Source organism: Trichosurus vulpecula, chromosome 4, assembly GCF_011100635.1.
Source record: "Trichosurus vulpecula isolate mTriVul1 chromosome 4, mTriVul1.pri, whole genome shotgun sequence".
Classification (NCBI taxonomy): domain Eukaryota; kingdom Metazoa; phylum Chordata; class Mammalia; order Diprotodontia; family Phalangeridae; genus Trichosurus; species Trichosurus vulpecula.
This window is the reverse complement of record NC_050576.1, coordinates 257,313,999-257,331,168: the sequence shown is the minus strand read 5'-3', so window position 1 is coordinate 257,331,168 and position 17,170 is coordinate 257,313,999. Positions and strand designations below refer to the sequence as shown.

At 45.7% G+C, this 17,170-nt stretch overlaps 1 protein-coding gene across 1 annotated transcript in view; it reads left to right on the top strand.

The window, feature by feature from the left end:
• The window catches only part of MCF2L2 (MCF.2 cell line derived transforming sequence-like 2), a 280,804-nt gene that overhangs the window by 244,324 nt on the left and 19,310 nt on the right, over positions 1–17,170 (top strand). The window contains exon 27 of the mRNA XM_036755690.1: positions 16,585–16,677. Within this exon, the coding sequence (XP_036611585.1) occupies positions 16,585–16,677 (93 nt within the window). The remainder of the gene's footprint in view (positions 1–16,584; positions 16,678–17,170) is intronic.

The window sequence follows — 17,170 nt, the reverse complement described above, 5'->3', positions numbered from 1 at the left end:
CTTGCCCAGGGTCACACAGGACTGGCAGATGGTACCAAAATGACAGAATCAGGATCTGAGCCCAGCTTCTCTACCACCAAATCTGGCATTCTTTCCGTTGCACCCCAGTCAGGCTAGATAATCTGTGAGAGCCTTTTCAACTTGAAACATATATGAGACTGCCCTGTCACTCATTAGCTGCCTGACTTGGTGCAGTGGGATAAGCATTATGTCCGGAGTCGAAGGTCCTGGGTTCAAATCTTGACCCTGTTATTTCATACTGGTGTAACCTTGTACAATAATAATTACAAAAGTAATTATTAATGACAACGATAATAGTAGCATTTATGTGATGCTTTAAGGTTCACAAAGCATGCTTTTACATGGTGTCTCTTTTGACAGTCATTTGCCCTCTCTGTGCCTCCATTTCCCCATCTGTAAAACAAGAGGTTGGGTTCTGAGGTTCCTCCCAGGTCTAGACCTATAGATATGTATGATCTTATGACTTCTTTATGCCTCAGGTTCCCAACCTGTACATTGCAGATAGTTTGTCCCTGAGACATTCAGAAAGTGGCTTCGAAGACAAAAGATGACAAATCCCTTAGAGGCCGTCTAGTCCAGGCCTCTCATTTAAGGGAGGAGGAAACCGAGGCCCAGGGATGTGCAGCGGCTTATCCGAGGTCACACAGGGAATAAGTGAAGGGGCCAAGGTTTGCTCCTTTCCCTGAGCCGCTGCACACAGGTGGGGCACTGGAAAGTCAGGTTCCTGTGGTGTGAGCAGGGTGCTCAATGGCCTGCTTCCTTTACGCTTCTGCTGCTTCTGCCAGACGGTCAGCCCTTCTGCCCTGCCAGCAGCCAGCTGAGCGCTGCCCCATCTTCCCCAGTACGCCCAGGTTGCACTATGGTCTGTGACAACACTCCCAGCCCTTCCTGCCCCCTCTGTCACCATCATGCCAAGTTCCCATCTCTCCCATTGGGATACGGGTTCTTGCAGAGTTCTTTTTTTAAGGTGAAATTAAAATGATACAGGATCACAGATCTGGATTTAGAAGGGAGCTCCGACACCATCTAGTCCAGCCCTCTCATTTTACAGATGAGGAAACTGAGGCACAGAGAAGTGAGGTTTACAGAGAATCACAGATCCTGAGCTGGAAGGGACCCCAGAGGTCACTTAAGAAAACAACCTAACCTGACAGATGGAGAAACTAAAGCTCAGAGACCCTAAGTCCATTCTTCAAGATCATTTTTGGACTAGATTGTTCCAATCCAAATGACTATATTTGGTCTCAGAGCATATTTATAAATTTTTTTTAAATCAAAAATTAAAACCAAATTAAGATAAGAATCAGGGTGAGCTGCGAGGATCCAGAGAACTGGAACTAAGCTTAAGGGGGCGAGGCAGAGATGGTCATTTCAAGTCAGCCAATGGTCAAGAACAGAACATTGGCATCCAGGAGAACGTGAGGACAGACAAGATGGTCAAAGGTCTTGAGATCTTGTCACATATAAAGTAGCAGAAATTCTCACTGGATTTACTGGGATCAAAAACCCCACCAGTGTGGGGTTAATCCCATAAGGAGCCTCTTGAAATTTGTCTAGACAAGTTCTAGAATGCCCTGCATCTGGATTGTAGGCCAATCTGTGGAGTTTTCTCAGCTTGGTAGGACCTTCCAGAGTCAGGCATAGCCTGAACACAGCCTTTGGGGCTCCACAGATTAGCTACACATCAGAGGCATCAGATTGAATCCGAATTAAATTTTGGCTGAGACAGACAAACCTGTGCCTATGTGTTTCTTTCTCGATTTAATTCTAGTCAACGAGCACTTATTAAGCACCTACTCTGTGCAGGGCACTGTACCAGACTCTGGAGATACAAAGAAAAGAAATAACACAGTCTCAGTTTCAGGGAGCCAACCTTATGGGGAGGGGGGTAGGGTTTGGAAGCATGGCAACACAGAACAAGGGACATTGTCTTGCCCTCCACAATAACAAAAGTAGTGTTGATTTGATTATCAGTTCTATTTGATTATTAGTTCTTGGAGAAAGAGAGATGGAAAGGAATGGGTGGGAGGGAGCAGAGTGTGGCATACATACAATGACAGGTCAGATGCCCTGTGCCTGCTCCTAGAATGTACTCTTGGGTCAAATACCCAGGGGATCTAGAGTCAAATACAAACTCCTCTATTTGTGCCTAGAATTGTGCCTGGTACATAATAGTGCTTAATAAATGCTTACTGATTGATTGATTTGCCATTTTGAGGCCTTCATGATGTGGCTCCAACCCACCTTTCTAGCATTACCGTACAAGATTCCACTCTCACATGCTTTTGGCTCTCGCTCTTCCTCCCACACAACACTCCAATCTCCCACCTCTGTGCTTTTGCATTGGCAGTTCCCCCATGACTAGAAGACATTTTCACCTCTGCCTCTTAAAACTGTAGTTCTCTTCAGAGCTTCAGTCAAATGTCACCTTCTGTATGATGCCCTTCCTGATCCTTCCCAAGCTGCAAGTGTCCTTCCCTTCCTACCCCAGGTACTCCATATTTCCTTTTGTCTCTCCCATTAGAGCATAAGCGCCATGCAAGCAGAGATTGTTTGATTTATTGTTTTTCATTCCCAACACCAGTGCCCATAGGGCCTGCCATGCAGAAGGAGCCTAATGTTTAAATGCTTGTTCGTGAATTGAATGATACTAGAGACACATTCCCAGATGCTTACATATACATTGGGGGGGAGGTAAATAAAATCATATTCAAAATAGGTAGGAAGGTACTCGGTAGTGAATCTCTTATACCACTGTCCTCCCCACACAATTTATGGCCTGTTTCAAGTAGGGTATACTTGTACCTATGAAATTTTTTTCCCTTAATCGATAGTCCTGAGAATATTACAGTGACCTTAGCCAAGTCTCTTCAACTCCCTGGGTCCTGGTTTCCTCATCTGAAAAATGAGGGAGTGGGACTATAGGGCTTCTGAGACCCTTTTCAGCTCTAAGTCTGTGATCCAGAGCTGGAAGGGACCTCAGAGGTCCTCTGGTCCATCCCCTTCATGTTACCAGTAAAGAAACTAAGGCCCAGAGAGGCGAGTAGGCTAATTTTTTCAAACCGTCTAGAGCAGGGGTCCTTAACCTTGAGATAACTTGGTGGGTCTGCTTTGGGGTTTTGGTTGTTGGGGTTTTTAAAAAATATATTTTGATATCCACATTTTGATATAACATTTCCTTTTTAATCCTATGTATTTTGTTCTATGCATTTAAAAACATTATTCTAAGAAGGGAAACCTATGAATTCCACTGCTTTCGCCAGATTACCTAACACATCCATGATGCAAACAAAGTTAACAGTCCCTGGCCTACAGATTCCGATCTATACACAGAGTTCCTACTGAAACAGAACTCAGTCCTCTTCAAAGGTTTAAATGAGGTCTTCCTTACTTCTACACCCACCTTCCCAAGCTGCTGTCTTTTTTCCTTTTCTTTCCTTTGAGGTGCAAGCCTCCCTCCTTCCCTCCAGGCATCCTGGGGAAACTGTGGAAAGCTATCTGCCTATGCTCAGAAAGTGAATCTGATTTTACAAAGATTGACACCTTTGGTAACAATGCAGCTGAAAATGGGCTTTACTCAGTGGCCAGAGAACTGATGGGAGTGAAATGAATTAAGGGTTAACCGCCAGGAAGGAGTGATGACTGAGGGCTGTTAGAATTAATGCTCAGCCTTGGGGTTGGGAGGTAGAGTGGGAGGGGTGCTAAGGGAAGAAGCCATGGATTCTAGAAAACACCATTGTCAGTTTCCTTATCTATAAAAGGGGCTGGAGAAGGAAATGGCCAACCAATCCAGGATCTTTGCCAAGAAAACCCCAAAATGGGGTCACAGAGAGTCGGACACAACTGAACAATACTTATGATGTTGGTCTCAAAAGAGTACTTTAGGCTAAAACTTTTTTTTTTTAAGAAAAAGGTTCATTTGTTTAACTAAATAAATCATCACAGGTGGATAATCCACTGGGCTACATGTAAAGACACCTGCTGCTGGCCCAAGTCCCTCTTGTTTTCTTGTTGTTAAACCCTGAACAAGCTACATGGCAGGACCTCCATTTGTAAAATTTGAATGGTGGTACCTTCTGTCTCTGTCTCCCACATCTGTTGCCAGGAAGTGGAGGGAGTTAGAGAATGAGTCAGATTCTTCCAGTGCTTCTACCAGTCCTTAGTTAGGTGAGGCTCATTAGTCATTAATAAACTGGCATGGTAATTTGCCTAAGAGTTCCTCTGCATTCAGAATGATTTGTCTTTCCCTATTAGTAAGATCAGATTTTGAATGTGGTGGACAGCATTCCAGACAAAGTCAGATAGACCCCGGTTCAAATCCCACCCCTGACACTCACTAGCTATGTTACTATGAACAAATCAGTTTACCTCCTGGAGCCTCAGTTTCCACATTTGTCAAATAGATATAAAAATAGGACCAACCTCAGAGCTATTAAAGGGGTCGCCCAAGACACTGTTTGTATACTGCTTTGAAAGCCTAAAAGTGTAATATGTCAGCATAAATGGTGCTTTCAGCTCCTCAGAGAGTAAGGAAGCAGTGTTTTAACAAAAAAGCAAAACCTCCTATTCTGTTGTTCCCTCCCCTTTCCTCTTTTCCTCTCTCTTCTTATCTTTCCCCTCTCCTCATGTCTTTCCCCTCTCCTCTTCCCTCATCTTTCCCCTCTCCTCTTCCCTCATCTTGCCCCCTCCTCTTCCCTCATCTTGCCCCCTCCTCTTCCCTCATCTTGCCCCTCTCGTCTTCTTTGCTCCATTTCCTTTTCTCTCTTCCCCTCTTTCTTTTCTTGACAGCAGGTAACTAGCCTAGCATCCCTGACTCCTGCACGTTTTTGCTGGTCGGCGCCCTGTAGTTCTCAATTTCACCCGTAAGGGAGATGGTTTGTGCACGTGCGCCTGCTCGCCTATTGGCTTTAACAGCTGTCCGGCTGAAGCCCTCTCTGCCCCCCGAGCTTCTCGATTTGCGCTTTCCTGCCTTATTTCTTTCCCCTCTGCCTCTCTCCTAGCTGATGCTTCTGCCAACCTTACCCTTGAGCGCTCAGCTCTTGCTAGAAAGCGATTCACATTGCAAGGGCTTTCCAACCGCCGAGCTCCACCCAAAGGTAAAAGAACCGCTCACTGCATCTCATCCGCTGCCACCTTGTCTCCCACTGCTCCGACTCCATTCTGTCTCCTCTGCTTCATCCTCCCCCCTACCTCCCACCCCTTGAAAAGTGCGGTATTTGGTCTGGCTAATCTGAATGTGCATCCATGCCGCGTGTGTTTCCACTCTGGCAGGGTGGACACGGTCCACTCAGAGTTGGGACATCTGGTTTGAAATCCTGGCTCTGATTCTTACTTTACATTTCAGAGACTCAGTTCCCCCATCCGTAAAATGGGGGCGATCATATTTACGTTACCTACTTCACAGGGTTGTTGTGGGGAAGGCACTTTGTAAACCTGAAAGATTTGTAAATCAAAGTCACATGCTGTACTCGTGGATATGATGAAGGGAGTTGGACTAGATAGGTGGACTGAGAACTAATCAAATGACCGGACCCAAAGAGTAATTCAAGATGGTTCTATTTCGACTTGTGAAAAGGTCCCTCGTGAGCTGCCCAGGGATCTGTACTTGGTCTTGAACTGTTTAATGCTAATGTTTTTATCAATGACTTGAATAAGACAGAGATGACATGCTTATCATACCTGCATTCCTCACAAAGCTCAAAGGGTGAGCCAACTCGTTGGATGGCAACAGAATCCAGAGAGGTACCTCCGCTTCCCCAAAATCACACAGGCAGTCAGCGTCACAGTCAGGATGTATTCAAAGCCAGCATCTTTTCTACAGCACCAACACACTTCTCATCCTAGCCAGCTCCCTCTGTCCTCAGTGAGGTAGAACTGTGCGGCCACATTTTCTTCTCTGACCACCAAAAGAACTTGGCAGGCTAACGTGTGGAATGTATTCAGACTGGACATGACACCAAATTGGGAAGCATCACTAACCTTCTGTCTGACAGAATCATGGTCCTGCAGCAGTGGGCTGAACCAACAAGAGAAAATCCAGTAGAGCTAAATGTAAAGTCTTGTGCTTAGGTACAAATCATCAATTTCACAAATATAAAATGGAAGAGACCATGATAGATAGGAGGGGAAAAAAAATCAAAAAGTATTGTATACAAGTTGGGGCAGCTAGGTGGTGCAGTGGATAGAGCTCTGGGCCTGGGGTCCAGAAGACCTGAGTTCAAATCTAGCCTCAGACACTTACTAGCTGTGTGACCCTAGGTAAGTCACTTTCCCCTTTTGGGGGAAGTTTTCTCATCTATAAAATGAGCTGGAGAAGGAAATGGCAAACCACTCCAGTATCTTTGCCAAGAAAACCCCAGATGGGGTCATGAAGAGTCAGACATGACTGAACAACAACAACAACAATACAGGTGACAAATGTATTATGGCATCCCAAAGAATTAATGCCAATTTGGTGTATATTAAGAAAGGCATAGCTTCCAGGAAGAGGGAAAGGACTCTCCCCTCATCAGACCTCATCTGGAGTTCTGTGGTCAGTCTAGGCCAGCAGTGTCAAACTCAAATACAAATGAATCCCTGCAACCCGTATATTTGAAGACTACAAATTAACATTATCTATGTTGTATTGTATTTTTATTTTGTTACACATTGCCCAATTCCATTTTAATCTTGTTCAGGTGCACTGGGGAGTTTTGGACTGAGTTTGACCCCTCTGGTTTAGGTCCCCACTGTTTTAGAAGGTCATTAATTATCTGGATAGTATCTAGAGCAGGGCAACCAACATGTTGGAGTCCATGACATTAAAGGATCAGTTGAAGAAATGGTGTGTTTAGCCTGAAGAAGAGAAAACTCAGGGGATACATGATAGTTATCTTCAGGTATTTGAAGGGCTCTCTTGTGTAGTAGGGATTGTATTTTTCTGTTTAGACATAGAGGGCAGAACCAGAACCAAAGGATGGAAATTACAAAAAAAAAAAAAGCCAATTTTGGCTCAGTGTCAGCAAAAACTTATTATCAATTAAAGCTGTCCAAAAATGGAATACGCTACCTTGAGTGGTGGTAGGTGCCCCTTGCAGGGGCACTTCAAGCAGACATGGAGGATCACTTCTTGGATGTAATAATGGGTCATAATGGGTAATCCTTTGGTGTGCAAGTTGGACTAGATGGCCACTGAGGTCCCTTCAAGTTCCCTACATATGACCTTGGGAAGTGGCTTAATCTTCCTGGGGCTCAGGCTCTTGTTCTATAAAATGAGGGCTTGGACCAGATGGCCTCTGAAGTCTTTCCTGGCTCAAACCTATGATCCAATGACTCTCGGAGTCTTATCCACATGAAACTCCTCTGAGATTTAGGACTATAGATTTGGAGCTAAGAAGGAAAGGTTGTGGTTTCTCCCTCCCTGGAGGTCTTCAGGCAAAAGTTGAATGAATACTTATTGGTCATGATAGAGAGCATTCTTGTTCTCTGGATGGCTACTGAGGATTCTTCCAACTCTGAAATTCAGTGTTTGTTTAAACTCTAAAATACTATGTGAATTGAGTTACTATTGTTCCCAATGAATGAATGAGTGGAAAAAATGATTAAAAGTGCTTCCTATATGCCAGGCACTATTTGGAGGCAGGCAGCTCAGAGATGAAAGGCACGTGGTACAGTAGGAAGGATACTGGATTTGAAGACATCCTGGCTCTGACGCTCATGGCCTGGGTGACCTTGGGCAAATCCTTTCTACACCTTGGTTTCCTCATCTGTAAAATGATTAAAGTTCGACTAGATGAGGACTAGGGTCCCCTTCATAGCTCTTTGATCCTATGATCTTGGATGACTGGCCCTGCCCTCAAGTAGCTTACACTCTGACAAGGAAATACAACATATAAAAAGGTGTGAGAAAGCAAGGGGGTGGGGAATTGGAATGGAAAAGAGTGAAGGAAGTGGCATGGAGGCCTGGTCTCCAGCAAAATAAGGCAAAAAGCTCCCCTATCACAGCTGGTGAACCCAGGGGTGGAGGCCAAGGTTCTGGTGGAGAAGAGGAGGAAATGGGGACCCAAGCATGGTGAGGAGACTACTGGGAAGATTAGGGTCTAATTTGTGTAATAGCTACTTGAAAGATAAAGAACAGGGAAGAATGAAAAAATTACTGAGAAGTAAATAGGAAGACGATTGCACTTTCTACACAACTAAGAAGTTAGGAGGAGGAACAAGTTAGCAGGTGATGGAGGAAGATGGCTCACTTAGAGGAAGAAAGAAGCCATCTGGTCCAACCTTTCATCTTATAGGAGAGGAAATTATGACTTGGGGATGAATGGACAAGCCAAAAATCCTTATGGGGACTTAGAAGGAAAAACCAAAAAATTATAATGGTTTCTGCATTGAACTTCATTTAAATGTGAATAGTTACTAGCCTACAAGCCTAGTTGGTTGTATTGATAGTCAATATTAAGAGTGACCTTCTCAAGGTTACATGGGGTAGTAAATATCAGGGGCTAGATTTGAACCCAGGTCTTGTGACTCTCAAGTCTGTGCTCTTTCTGTTCAGGTGCTAGTGAGACCTCCAAGGTCGAGATGCTGTAGACATATGGCAGACAGTTGGAAGAACTGGACGGAACATGACTGGCAGATTGATCCAGAATAGTGTTAGCTGCATGGAGGTTATGATTAGAGCCATAAAAGTGGATGGGGTCTCAAGGAAAAGAACATAGAGAAAGGAAGTAGACCCAGGGCAGAGTCTGGGGGGCAGTCTTGCCCTGCCACTTCTTGTGCCAGGCATAAAACAAGCAGTTTGTGGATTGATTTTTTACAATGAAAGCAACTCTAACTTTGACTTTTTCAATAAGTTAATAACAAAAATGGAAAAACAATAAATTTCAGCATAGACTATCACCATTTTCCTGAGGAAGTTTAAAAGATGCATACCGATTGCCACAATGAGAAGGCTAGAAGAGTTTAAAAACTGCAAACGCCCCTCCCCTAGCCATGTAAAGACTTGTGGCAACCCAGGACAGTCAATTTAGAACAAAACTCCTTTGTGAAATCTTATGGAAGGGAATGATCAAAAGAACAAGTCAAATCAAGTACCTACTAAGTGCTGGAGATACAAAGAAAGGTTAAAAAAAAAAACCCAATCCCTGCCCTCAGGGGAAGGACAGTCTAACCAGGGAGACAAGATACAACAAAGTACAAACAAGATACTAGCTCAGTAAACTGGAGGAGTTGAGGGTGTTGTGATCCTAATCAAGAATGGTGGGAGCCTAGGCAGAAATAGGAAGTTAGGGAAAGGGGACAGTTTTAGAGGAAAGATTAGTTCTGCTTTGGCCATGTGTCCCCTGTATAAAAACTATCTGTGTACATGCCACACTCCCCCTCCCCCCAACGAGTTAAATTCATTAGACCGTAAGCTTAATATTAGTAAATCAGTCAAGCAAAAAACACACATTAAATATATACCTACCAGGTGCTGGAATACAAAAACAAAAAATGAAACAGTTCCTGCCTTGGTGGAGCTTACATTCTATTGGGGCAGGGCGGGGGGAAGGGGGGATGGACAACATGTACACATATTACATACAAATAATCACAAGATAAGAATAGATGTTAATTTAGTTCAAATGAGATACATGGCCTCTCATCACACATCCCCTATGAAAGCAGCTCAGAATCTTGAAGGAATTCCAGAACTGAACCCCTAATCAAGGTCTGGGCCTCCTCGGTTATACGTATCAAACTATCTGGGACCATCCCAGGGACATGAGGGAATCGGGAGCATGGAGTATGGCCTGGAAACAATCAGTAGCCTCAAAGGGACTTCTGAGCCAGGACCCACCTGGACTGAGTTTTGGACCCTGCCTAGTTCTGTCATCCCCCCAGCAGGAAGAATTCAGGTCATTTGGCAGGTTTCACTGCCCATTGGGCTTCCAGGTTGTAACATCTATTTTGTAATTCTCTGAAAGCAGTGATAGAGTCAGATCCTTTCAATGACACAGGAAGAGTAGGGTTTAAATCCCACCTGAGTCACTTAGTAGCTGTGTGACCCTGGGAAAGTTGCTTTAACCTCTCTGAGGCTCAGTTTTCCCATACGTATAACAGGCATGATAATGACGACGATGATAGCACCTACCTCTCGGGGTTATTTCAAAAAAAAAAAATGGAGAAAGGACAGAAATAGCAATCAGAGGTCCCGGTTTCTGGGAGTCAGCCCCCGGAGAAAGCCAATCATCCTAGAGTTGTTCAAAGTCCATTTTGTCCTTTGCTCTTCTGACTAGACAGAGGAGGCTGATTTTGTAAGACTGTTAACAAGTAATGGGAAGGGCATGGGAGCTGGGGCCAGAAGATCTGAGCTCTAATCCAGCCTCTGCTACTGACAGCCTCCTTGCGACCTCAGGAAATTCATTTCCCATCTCAGTCTATCAGCAAACATTTACTAAGCACCTCGTGTGTGCTGGGCACTGTACTGAGCACCTCAGTTTCTTCATCTCTGAGGTCCCTTCCAGCTCAAAATCCTCCTTCCTCCCTAAGGTCTCTCGGGTCCCGGGTGTTGGCATCGGGGCTCTGTCCTTGACCGGGCAGGATCCTTCACCAGAGAGCACTTGTTAAGCCCCTCATGGGCTCTAGTTATGACACAGAGGGGGCCTAGGCTCTCTCTGAAGCTTGGAGAAGCTGGAAGTGGGGGGCGGGGAGGGCTCCAGTTTCTGAGCAAAAAGAAGCATCTGGATGAAATCCGAATACATATAATGAGACAAGTCAGGGGAGTGGGGCTCCTCTACTTGGCCTGAGGACAGTTTGGAGACACAGTGGGGCTAGTGGTAAGAGTGCTCACTCTAAAGACAGAGGACATAAGTTGGAGTCCTAACCTTGGTCAAATCAACCCCTCTGAACCTCAGTCTCCTCTTCTAATTTTATAGTTGGAGGTGGCACTAGATGCCCTCTAACATCCTTTCTGGCTCTAAAACTATGATCTGGGCCACTGGGTGTCTCCATGCATAGAGCACTGTGCCTTGAGCCAGAAAGAACTGAATTCAAATCCAGCCTCAGATACTTACTAGCTGTGTGTCCCTGAGAAAGTCACTTAACCCATTTTTGCCTCAGTTTCCTCACCTGTAAAATGAGCTGGAGAAGGAAATGGTGAACCACTCCAGTATCTTTGCCAAGAAAACCCCGAATGAAGTCATGAAAAGTGGACAGGACTGAAGAACAATTATTCAGAGTAGGAAGTGACTGAACAAAACCTGTCCAGTTACTTCAGTGCCTCCTCCGCCACACTCCAACCTCCCAACCCACGGGCCAGTCCTTCACTCTTGGGAAGAGGATCCCAATGTTGCTCCAAATTCAGTTCCCTCCAGAGTGTTGGTCGTACCAGCCAATTGCCACCAACCTCCTGGGGCAGGTAGGGTGGAGCTGGGGTTGGGAGAGTTGGGGGGAAGGTGGCCGAGCTGCCCCCCCCCAGCCCTCTAGTTCCCCCTCCTCACAAGCCTAGAGACAGGGCCCTCGGCATCCTGGCTTCCTTTTCCCTGGCCCTCCTCTGCTCCAAAGAGGTTATTGGGGAGAAGACAGATGATCCTAACCTTGTGCCGACCTCACCGAGCCTCCAGAAGGCCCCGAGCTTGGAGCCCTGGACTGGGAAAGCCAGGCACAAGCCCTTCACCAGTGTGACCTGCCATGCTGGCTGCCTCTATACTATCTCTTCCCCAGATCTGGAACTGGAAAATGGAGGTCGTAGTCATGGGAATGGGAAAGAGAGAGACAGCACCAGAAGGAGGGTTAAGAAAGTGTGTGAAGGATGAGACCAGCCCAGAAGAAGGGAAAGAGAGGAGGCAGTGTGGTGCAATGGAAACACCACAGGATGTGGAGGCAGAAGAGACCTGGGGTCAAATCCCATCACTGCTACTTACTTTGACTTAGGGGGAAGAAGGAAGGAAGGAAGGAAGGAAGGAAGGAAGGAAGGAAGGAAGGAAGGAAGGAAGGAAGGAAGGAAGGAAAAGAAGGAAGGAAAGGAAGGAAGGAAGGAGGGAAGGAAGGAAGGAGGGAAGGAGGGAAGGAAGGGAGGAAGGAAGGGAGGAAGGAAGGAGGGAAAGGAGGGAGGAAGGAAGGAAGGAAGGAAGGAAGGATGGAAGGAAGGAAGGAAGGAAGGACGGAAGGAAGGAAGGAAGGAAGGAAAGAAAGAAAGAAATGCTGTGGGCCACATGTGGCCCTGTGTCTGACACCACTGCCTTAGACAATACCAGTGAATTATCTGGTTAAAAGCTGCTGTTTCTATTTGGATCAGGAAATCCAGCTGCCTTCTAAGCCAGCCAAGCAGCTTTCATCCAGACTGGTCCATGCCTCATTAAAAGACAAACACAATTTGCAAATAATCAGTTTATTCTGGTTCTAAAGCAGTGAAACTGAATAAGGAAAGTAATGCAAGGTTCAGCCAAAAGAAGGGAAGACACAACCAGCCCTGAAGCCTCTGGTTCTTAGGTTTAGCACTAGGAGGAGCCTTGGAGGGTTTCTAGTCCCACGAGCTCATTTGACAGGTGAGAAGCCCGAGGCCTAAGAGGCAAGGCAGCGCTGTCCAGACCTGGATTCCAATCCCGGCTCTGCTTCTGTCTGCCTGTGTGATAGTGGGGAAGTACTTCATCTCATTGGGCTTCAGGTTTCTCACTCCAAAACAGAGGACTTCCAACGTCCCTTCCAGCTGCCAACCTCCAATTCTATGAGGCAGCTCGGTGGACAGAGGGCTAGGTCTGGAGCCAGGAAGACCCAAGTTCGAATATGGCCTCAGATGCTCGCTGTGTGACACCTTACCTCTGTTTGCCTCAGTTTCCTCATCTGTAAAATGGGAATAATAACCTTGCTCCCAGGCTTGTTGTGAGGCTCAAATGAGATATTTATAAAGTGCTCAGTACAGTGCTTGGCACATGCTTCATACATGCTCAGAGATTCAAACTGCAAGTTCCATCTTCTGACACCCAAGGAAATGTTCTTCCCCCCCATTCTTCTTCCTTCCTTCCTTCCTTCCTTCCTTCCTTCCTGCCTTCCTTCCTTCCTTCCTTCTGTCTTTCTTTCCTTCTTTCTATCTTTCCCTTCCTTCCTTTATTACTTCCTTTCTTTCTTCAAAAAAGGAATTCTTCTTTAAGGATTCTTTTTTAAACATCTGAAACATTGCTGTGAAAACAGGGCGTGCCTGTGCTAAGGGAACCAAGCACCCAAGTAAACTCTCCTGGGAGTTTCCTGATCCCCAGCCAGCTCTCCAAAGAGCTTGTCCCCACTCTCAGGAGCAGGAGGGTGCTCATTTTGAAGGGCTGGGGCATGCCCAGTTGCCACCTAGTACTTTTTTTCTTAATTAAAAAACAGCTACCCTGTAACCCTGTCCAAAAACAGAGACCTTGAGGAACTCCCTTTTGTTTTTTTCTGTTCCTGTTTGAAATTTAAGCCCCAGATCTTAAATTTAGGTTGAATTTTGCATTGTAGGGCAGCAGAATATCGTGAGAGGAAAGCATATTTCTTCCCTTCTTCCCCCATCCCCTAAACTATACTTCTTTGTGTATACCTTCCAGAATGGGGAATTAGCATCACAATGCCACATGCTGAATAATTTTTGTTTCAATTTTTGATTTTACATTACCTTCATTTCTTAAATGTATCATCGTCACCCCTATCCTATACAAAGAAATCCACTGAGGTGGATATTTTTATTGTATAGCTCTCTCTCCTCTCCCTACACTAGCATGCCACCACCCTCTCCCCCAGAAAGGAAACGTTCATCAGAACAATGATTCCTCCAGAGACAAGCCTTCCAAGCTGATTCACTGGGGATGTATCAAGGAAAGAAGGTTTATGGGAAGGGGGCTAGTTGTCTGAACTTCTGGGTGCCCTTCCTGTGGGGTCTAAGGCCCCATGAGATGCCTGCAGAGACCCCTCTGGCTGGGCCCAGGTCAGCTGGCAGGCAGTTTGTAACTGTCATCTGGAAACTATGCATCAGGCACCTGTGCCAGGGTCTATGTTTGAGGAGGTGGTGCCCTCTCCAGCTGCAGGCACTTCAGCCGGTATCCTCAGGGATGGCATTCACAAGAGAATCAGGTGAGGAGGGAGGAGGGAGGAGAGAGATGCATGAAAGGCATCCCTCTGGAGGAGAGCAGGTTCTGCAGCTAGAGGGCAGCCCAGAGGGCATCAAGTCTGACCTTATCTCCAGAGGAAGAAATTGAGGCCCTGAAAGGCTTAAGTGACTTAATATGTTAATGTGTGTATATATATATATATCTATATCTATATATGTATATATCTATATCTATATATATACATATGTGTGTGTATATATAATATACATATATGTGTGTGTGTATATATATAACGTATGTAAATATATGTATGTGTGTATATGTATATATAAATGGAGGGGGGGAAGAAGGGAGGAAACTCTGCTCTATTGCACTAGCTTTCTTACTCAAATTCAAGAATGTTTGAACCCCAGAACACCTTTTCCCATGAACTACAACCTTCATGATGGACTTGGAAAGGGAGACACTGAGCTCTGTGGCCAGCTAGCCCCACCAAAGTCAATCAGTCAGTGACGTCGGACAGGGAAGCGCCCATGCTAAGTGGGCTGTGAGATCGAAAAGCAAGCTTAGAAGAAACGTAAAGAACACTGCTTCTCCTTCAGGGGGCCCAGTGGACAGAGGGCCAGGCCAGGAGTCAGGAAGACCTAAGTTCAAATCCAGCCTCAGATGCTTACTCTCTGTGTGACCCTAGGCAAGTCACTTCAACCCCAGTCTGCCTGTTTCCCCAACTCTAAAATGGGCATGTAATAGTACCTCCTTCACAGAATGTGGTGAGGCTCTGATGAGATAATAGTTGTATGAATTCTGTGCCCTTTCCTCTCAGAATACTTGTGCCTGAAGATAATGTAAATTAGAATTTGTCCTCACTTATTCTGCAAGGATCAGTTTAAGCATATGTGTGTGTATGTCACACACACACACACACACACACACACACACACACACACACGGGGGGGGGGGGAGAGCAAGGCAATTGGGATTGGGGATGTCACTTGCCTAGGGTAGCACAGCTAGCACACATACACACACATATACGTATGCATATATACATACATGCATATACACATATACATATATACATATATATGTATATAGATATAGATATATAAAATATGGCAGCAGAGCTATCAATGAGCTCTAAACTGGACCAGGGTTCAGTCCCACTCTGCCCCTACATAGCTAGGGGATTTTCACTTAGTCCAGTCCCTCCCCCGCCCCCCACACACACATCACCTTTACAAAGGGCCTACCGTGTGCCTGGGAAGCCACAGCCTCTGTCAAGGTCATCTTGCTTCTCTGGGGTTGGAGTGTTTTCAGGACAAATCTTAAACACTGGATTTGTAGGTACATGCACCACAGAGTCCTGGGCTACGCTGTCAGAGGAGGCATTGAGCAAGCCTCCCAAAGAGAAGCAAACATTCAGACATCAGGGCGAAGGGGATGGGGAGGAGAAGGAAGAAGGTGGAAGGAGCAGCCCTCTAGACAGTCAAGGGGAGCTGAGCTAATTCCATGAACCCCTACCCCTTCCAGGAGCCACGACTTGTTGTTGACACCTGTTGCATGTGACCCTGAGCTAACCTCTCCATGCTCCAGTCACCTCTCCCAGACTATAAATTGCAGAAAGTCAATTAACCGTATTGGTGAAGGGAATTTCCACATCAGGAATTCCCCATACCAACAATGAAATCACAGATCTGGTCCCCTCCACCAAAAAATGTTGTAATAGGCTTGAAATCCACATGCCCCTTGAGTTGGAAACTCCCACAGTTTCGCATCTACCTCTGAGGTCCCTTGTAGTTGGAACATTCCATTCTGCCTCACTACCTCTCTGCTACTGACCGTCACTAGGCTGAGCAGATTATCTGAGAAGAGTGGACAGCCCAGAAATCACACCATCTATTCAGTAAGTGCCCCCTTTGTGCCCTGAGGCTCTGTGCTAGGCCCTGGGGACATAGGGACAAAGAATGGAGTAAGGCCCACTCACTGCAAAGGAGTTCCCATCTCAACGGAGAAGCCAACAAGAACATGTGAAACTATGTATGTTTGATGAATACAGTTATATACAAAGTACTTAAACTCAAGTAAAGGCTTCTTGCACAAAATGGCACCCGGGCTTCATCTTAAAGAGAGGGACTTAAGAAGATTGGCTGACCTTGGAATCAAGATCTGGCTTCAAATCCAGTCTCGGACATTGACTAGCTAGGGTACTCTGGGTGGGCCACTTCATCTCTCTGTGCCTTGGTTTCCCCATCTGTAAAACGGGAGAAATAATACCTGCATCACTTAAGTCACAAGAGATGTCATGAGCATCTGAGGAGATAAAGTGTGCGGAGTGCTAGAGAAACGTGGATTGGACGTTGTTATGTTACCATCACCAGCATGAGTGGCTCATTTCCTGGACCGTCCTCACCAGACCGATGATTGGCTTGGGGAAGACCCCAAAGCCCAACCTCAACTTCTCCCCTGAGCACCCCCACTGCCCCCAGACACTGCTTCCTGGAGACTGACCCTGTCCCTCTTCTTCTCCTACCAGATCCTGAAGCTAAAGAGAAGGATGTCACCAGGCGCTTCTCCCTGGCCTCCTCCCTTGGCACCACAGCTCCCACCCCCACTGGCCTCACCAAAGGTACTGCATGCCCTCTCCTCTCCCCATCCTACCACCAGCATTCCCCAGCACAGTGTCTCCATGGCAGGGCTGCTAAGATGGTGTGAGAGATGCGGATGGATGGATGGATGGAGAGATAGTTGCATATATAGGTGAATGGATAGAGATAGATGGATAGATGCATGGATGGATGGATGGATGGATAGATAATTGACAGATGAATAGAGAGAAAGAGATAAACAATAGCTAGATAGGTGATAAATGAAAGAAGATAGACAGATGACTGAAAATTGCTTGTTTGATGATAGAAGGTTGACAGATATGTAAATAAACCCAGACTGATGTGTACATAGATGATAGCTATCTAGATGGATGATAGAGCTAGACAGATAGAATATTTATTGAGCATTACTCTGTGTTGGACATTATGCTAAGAGAGAGAGATGAGAGAAAGAGCATTGGTTGAATACTGATGCGCCAGGCACTGTGCTAAGCTTTAGGGATACAGCAAATA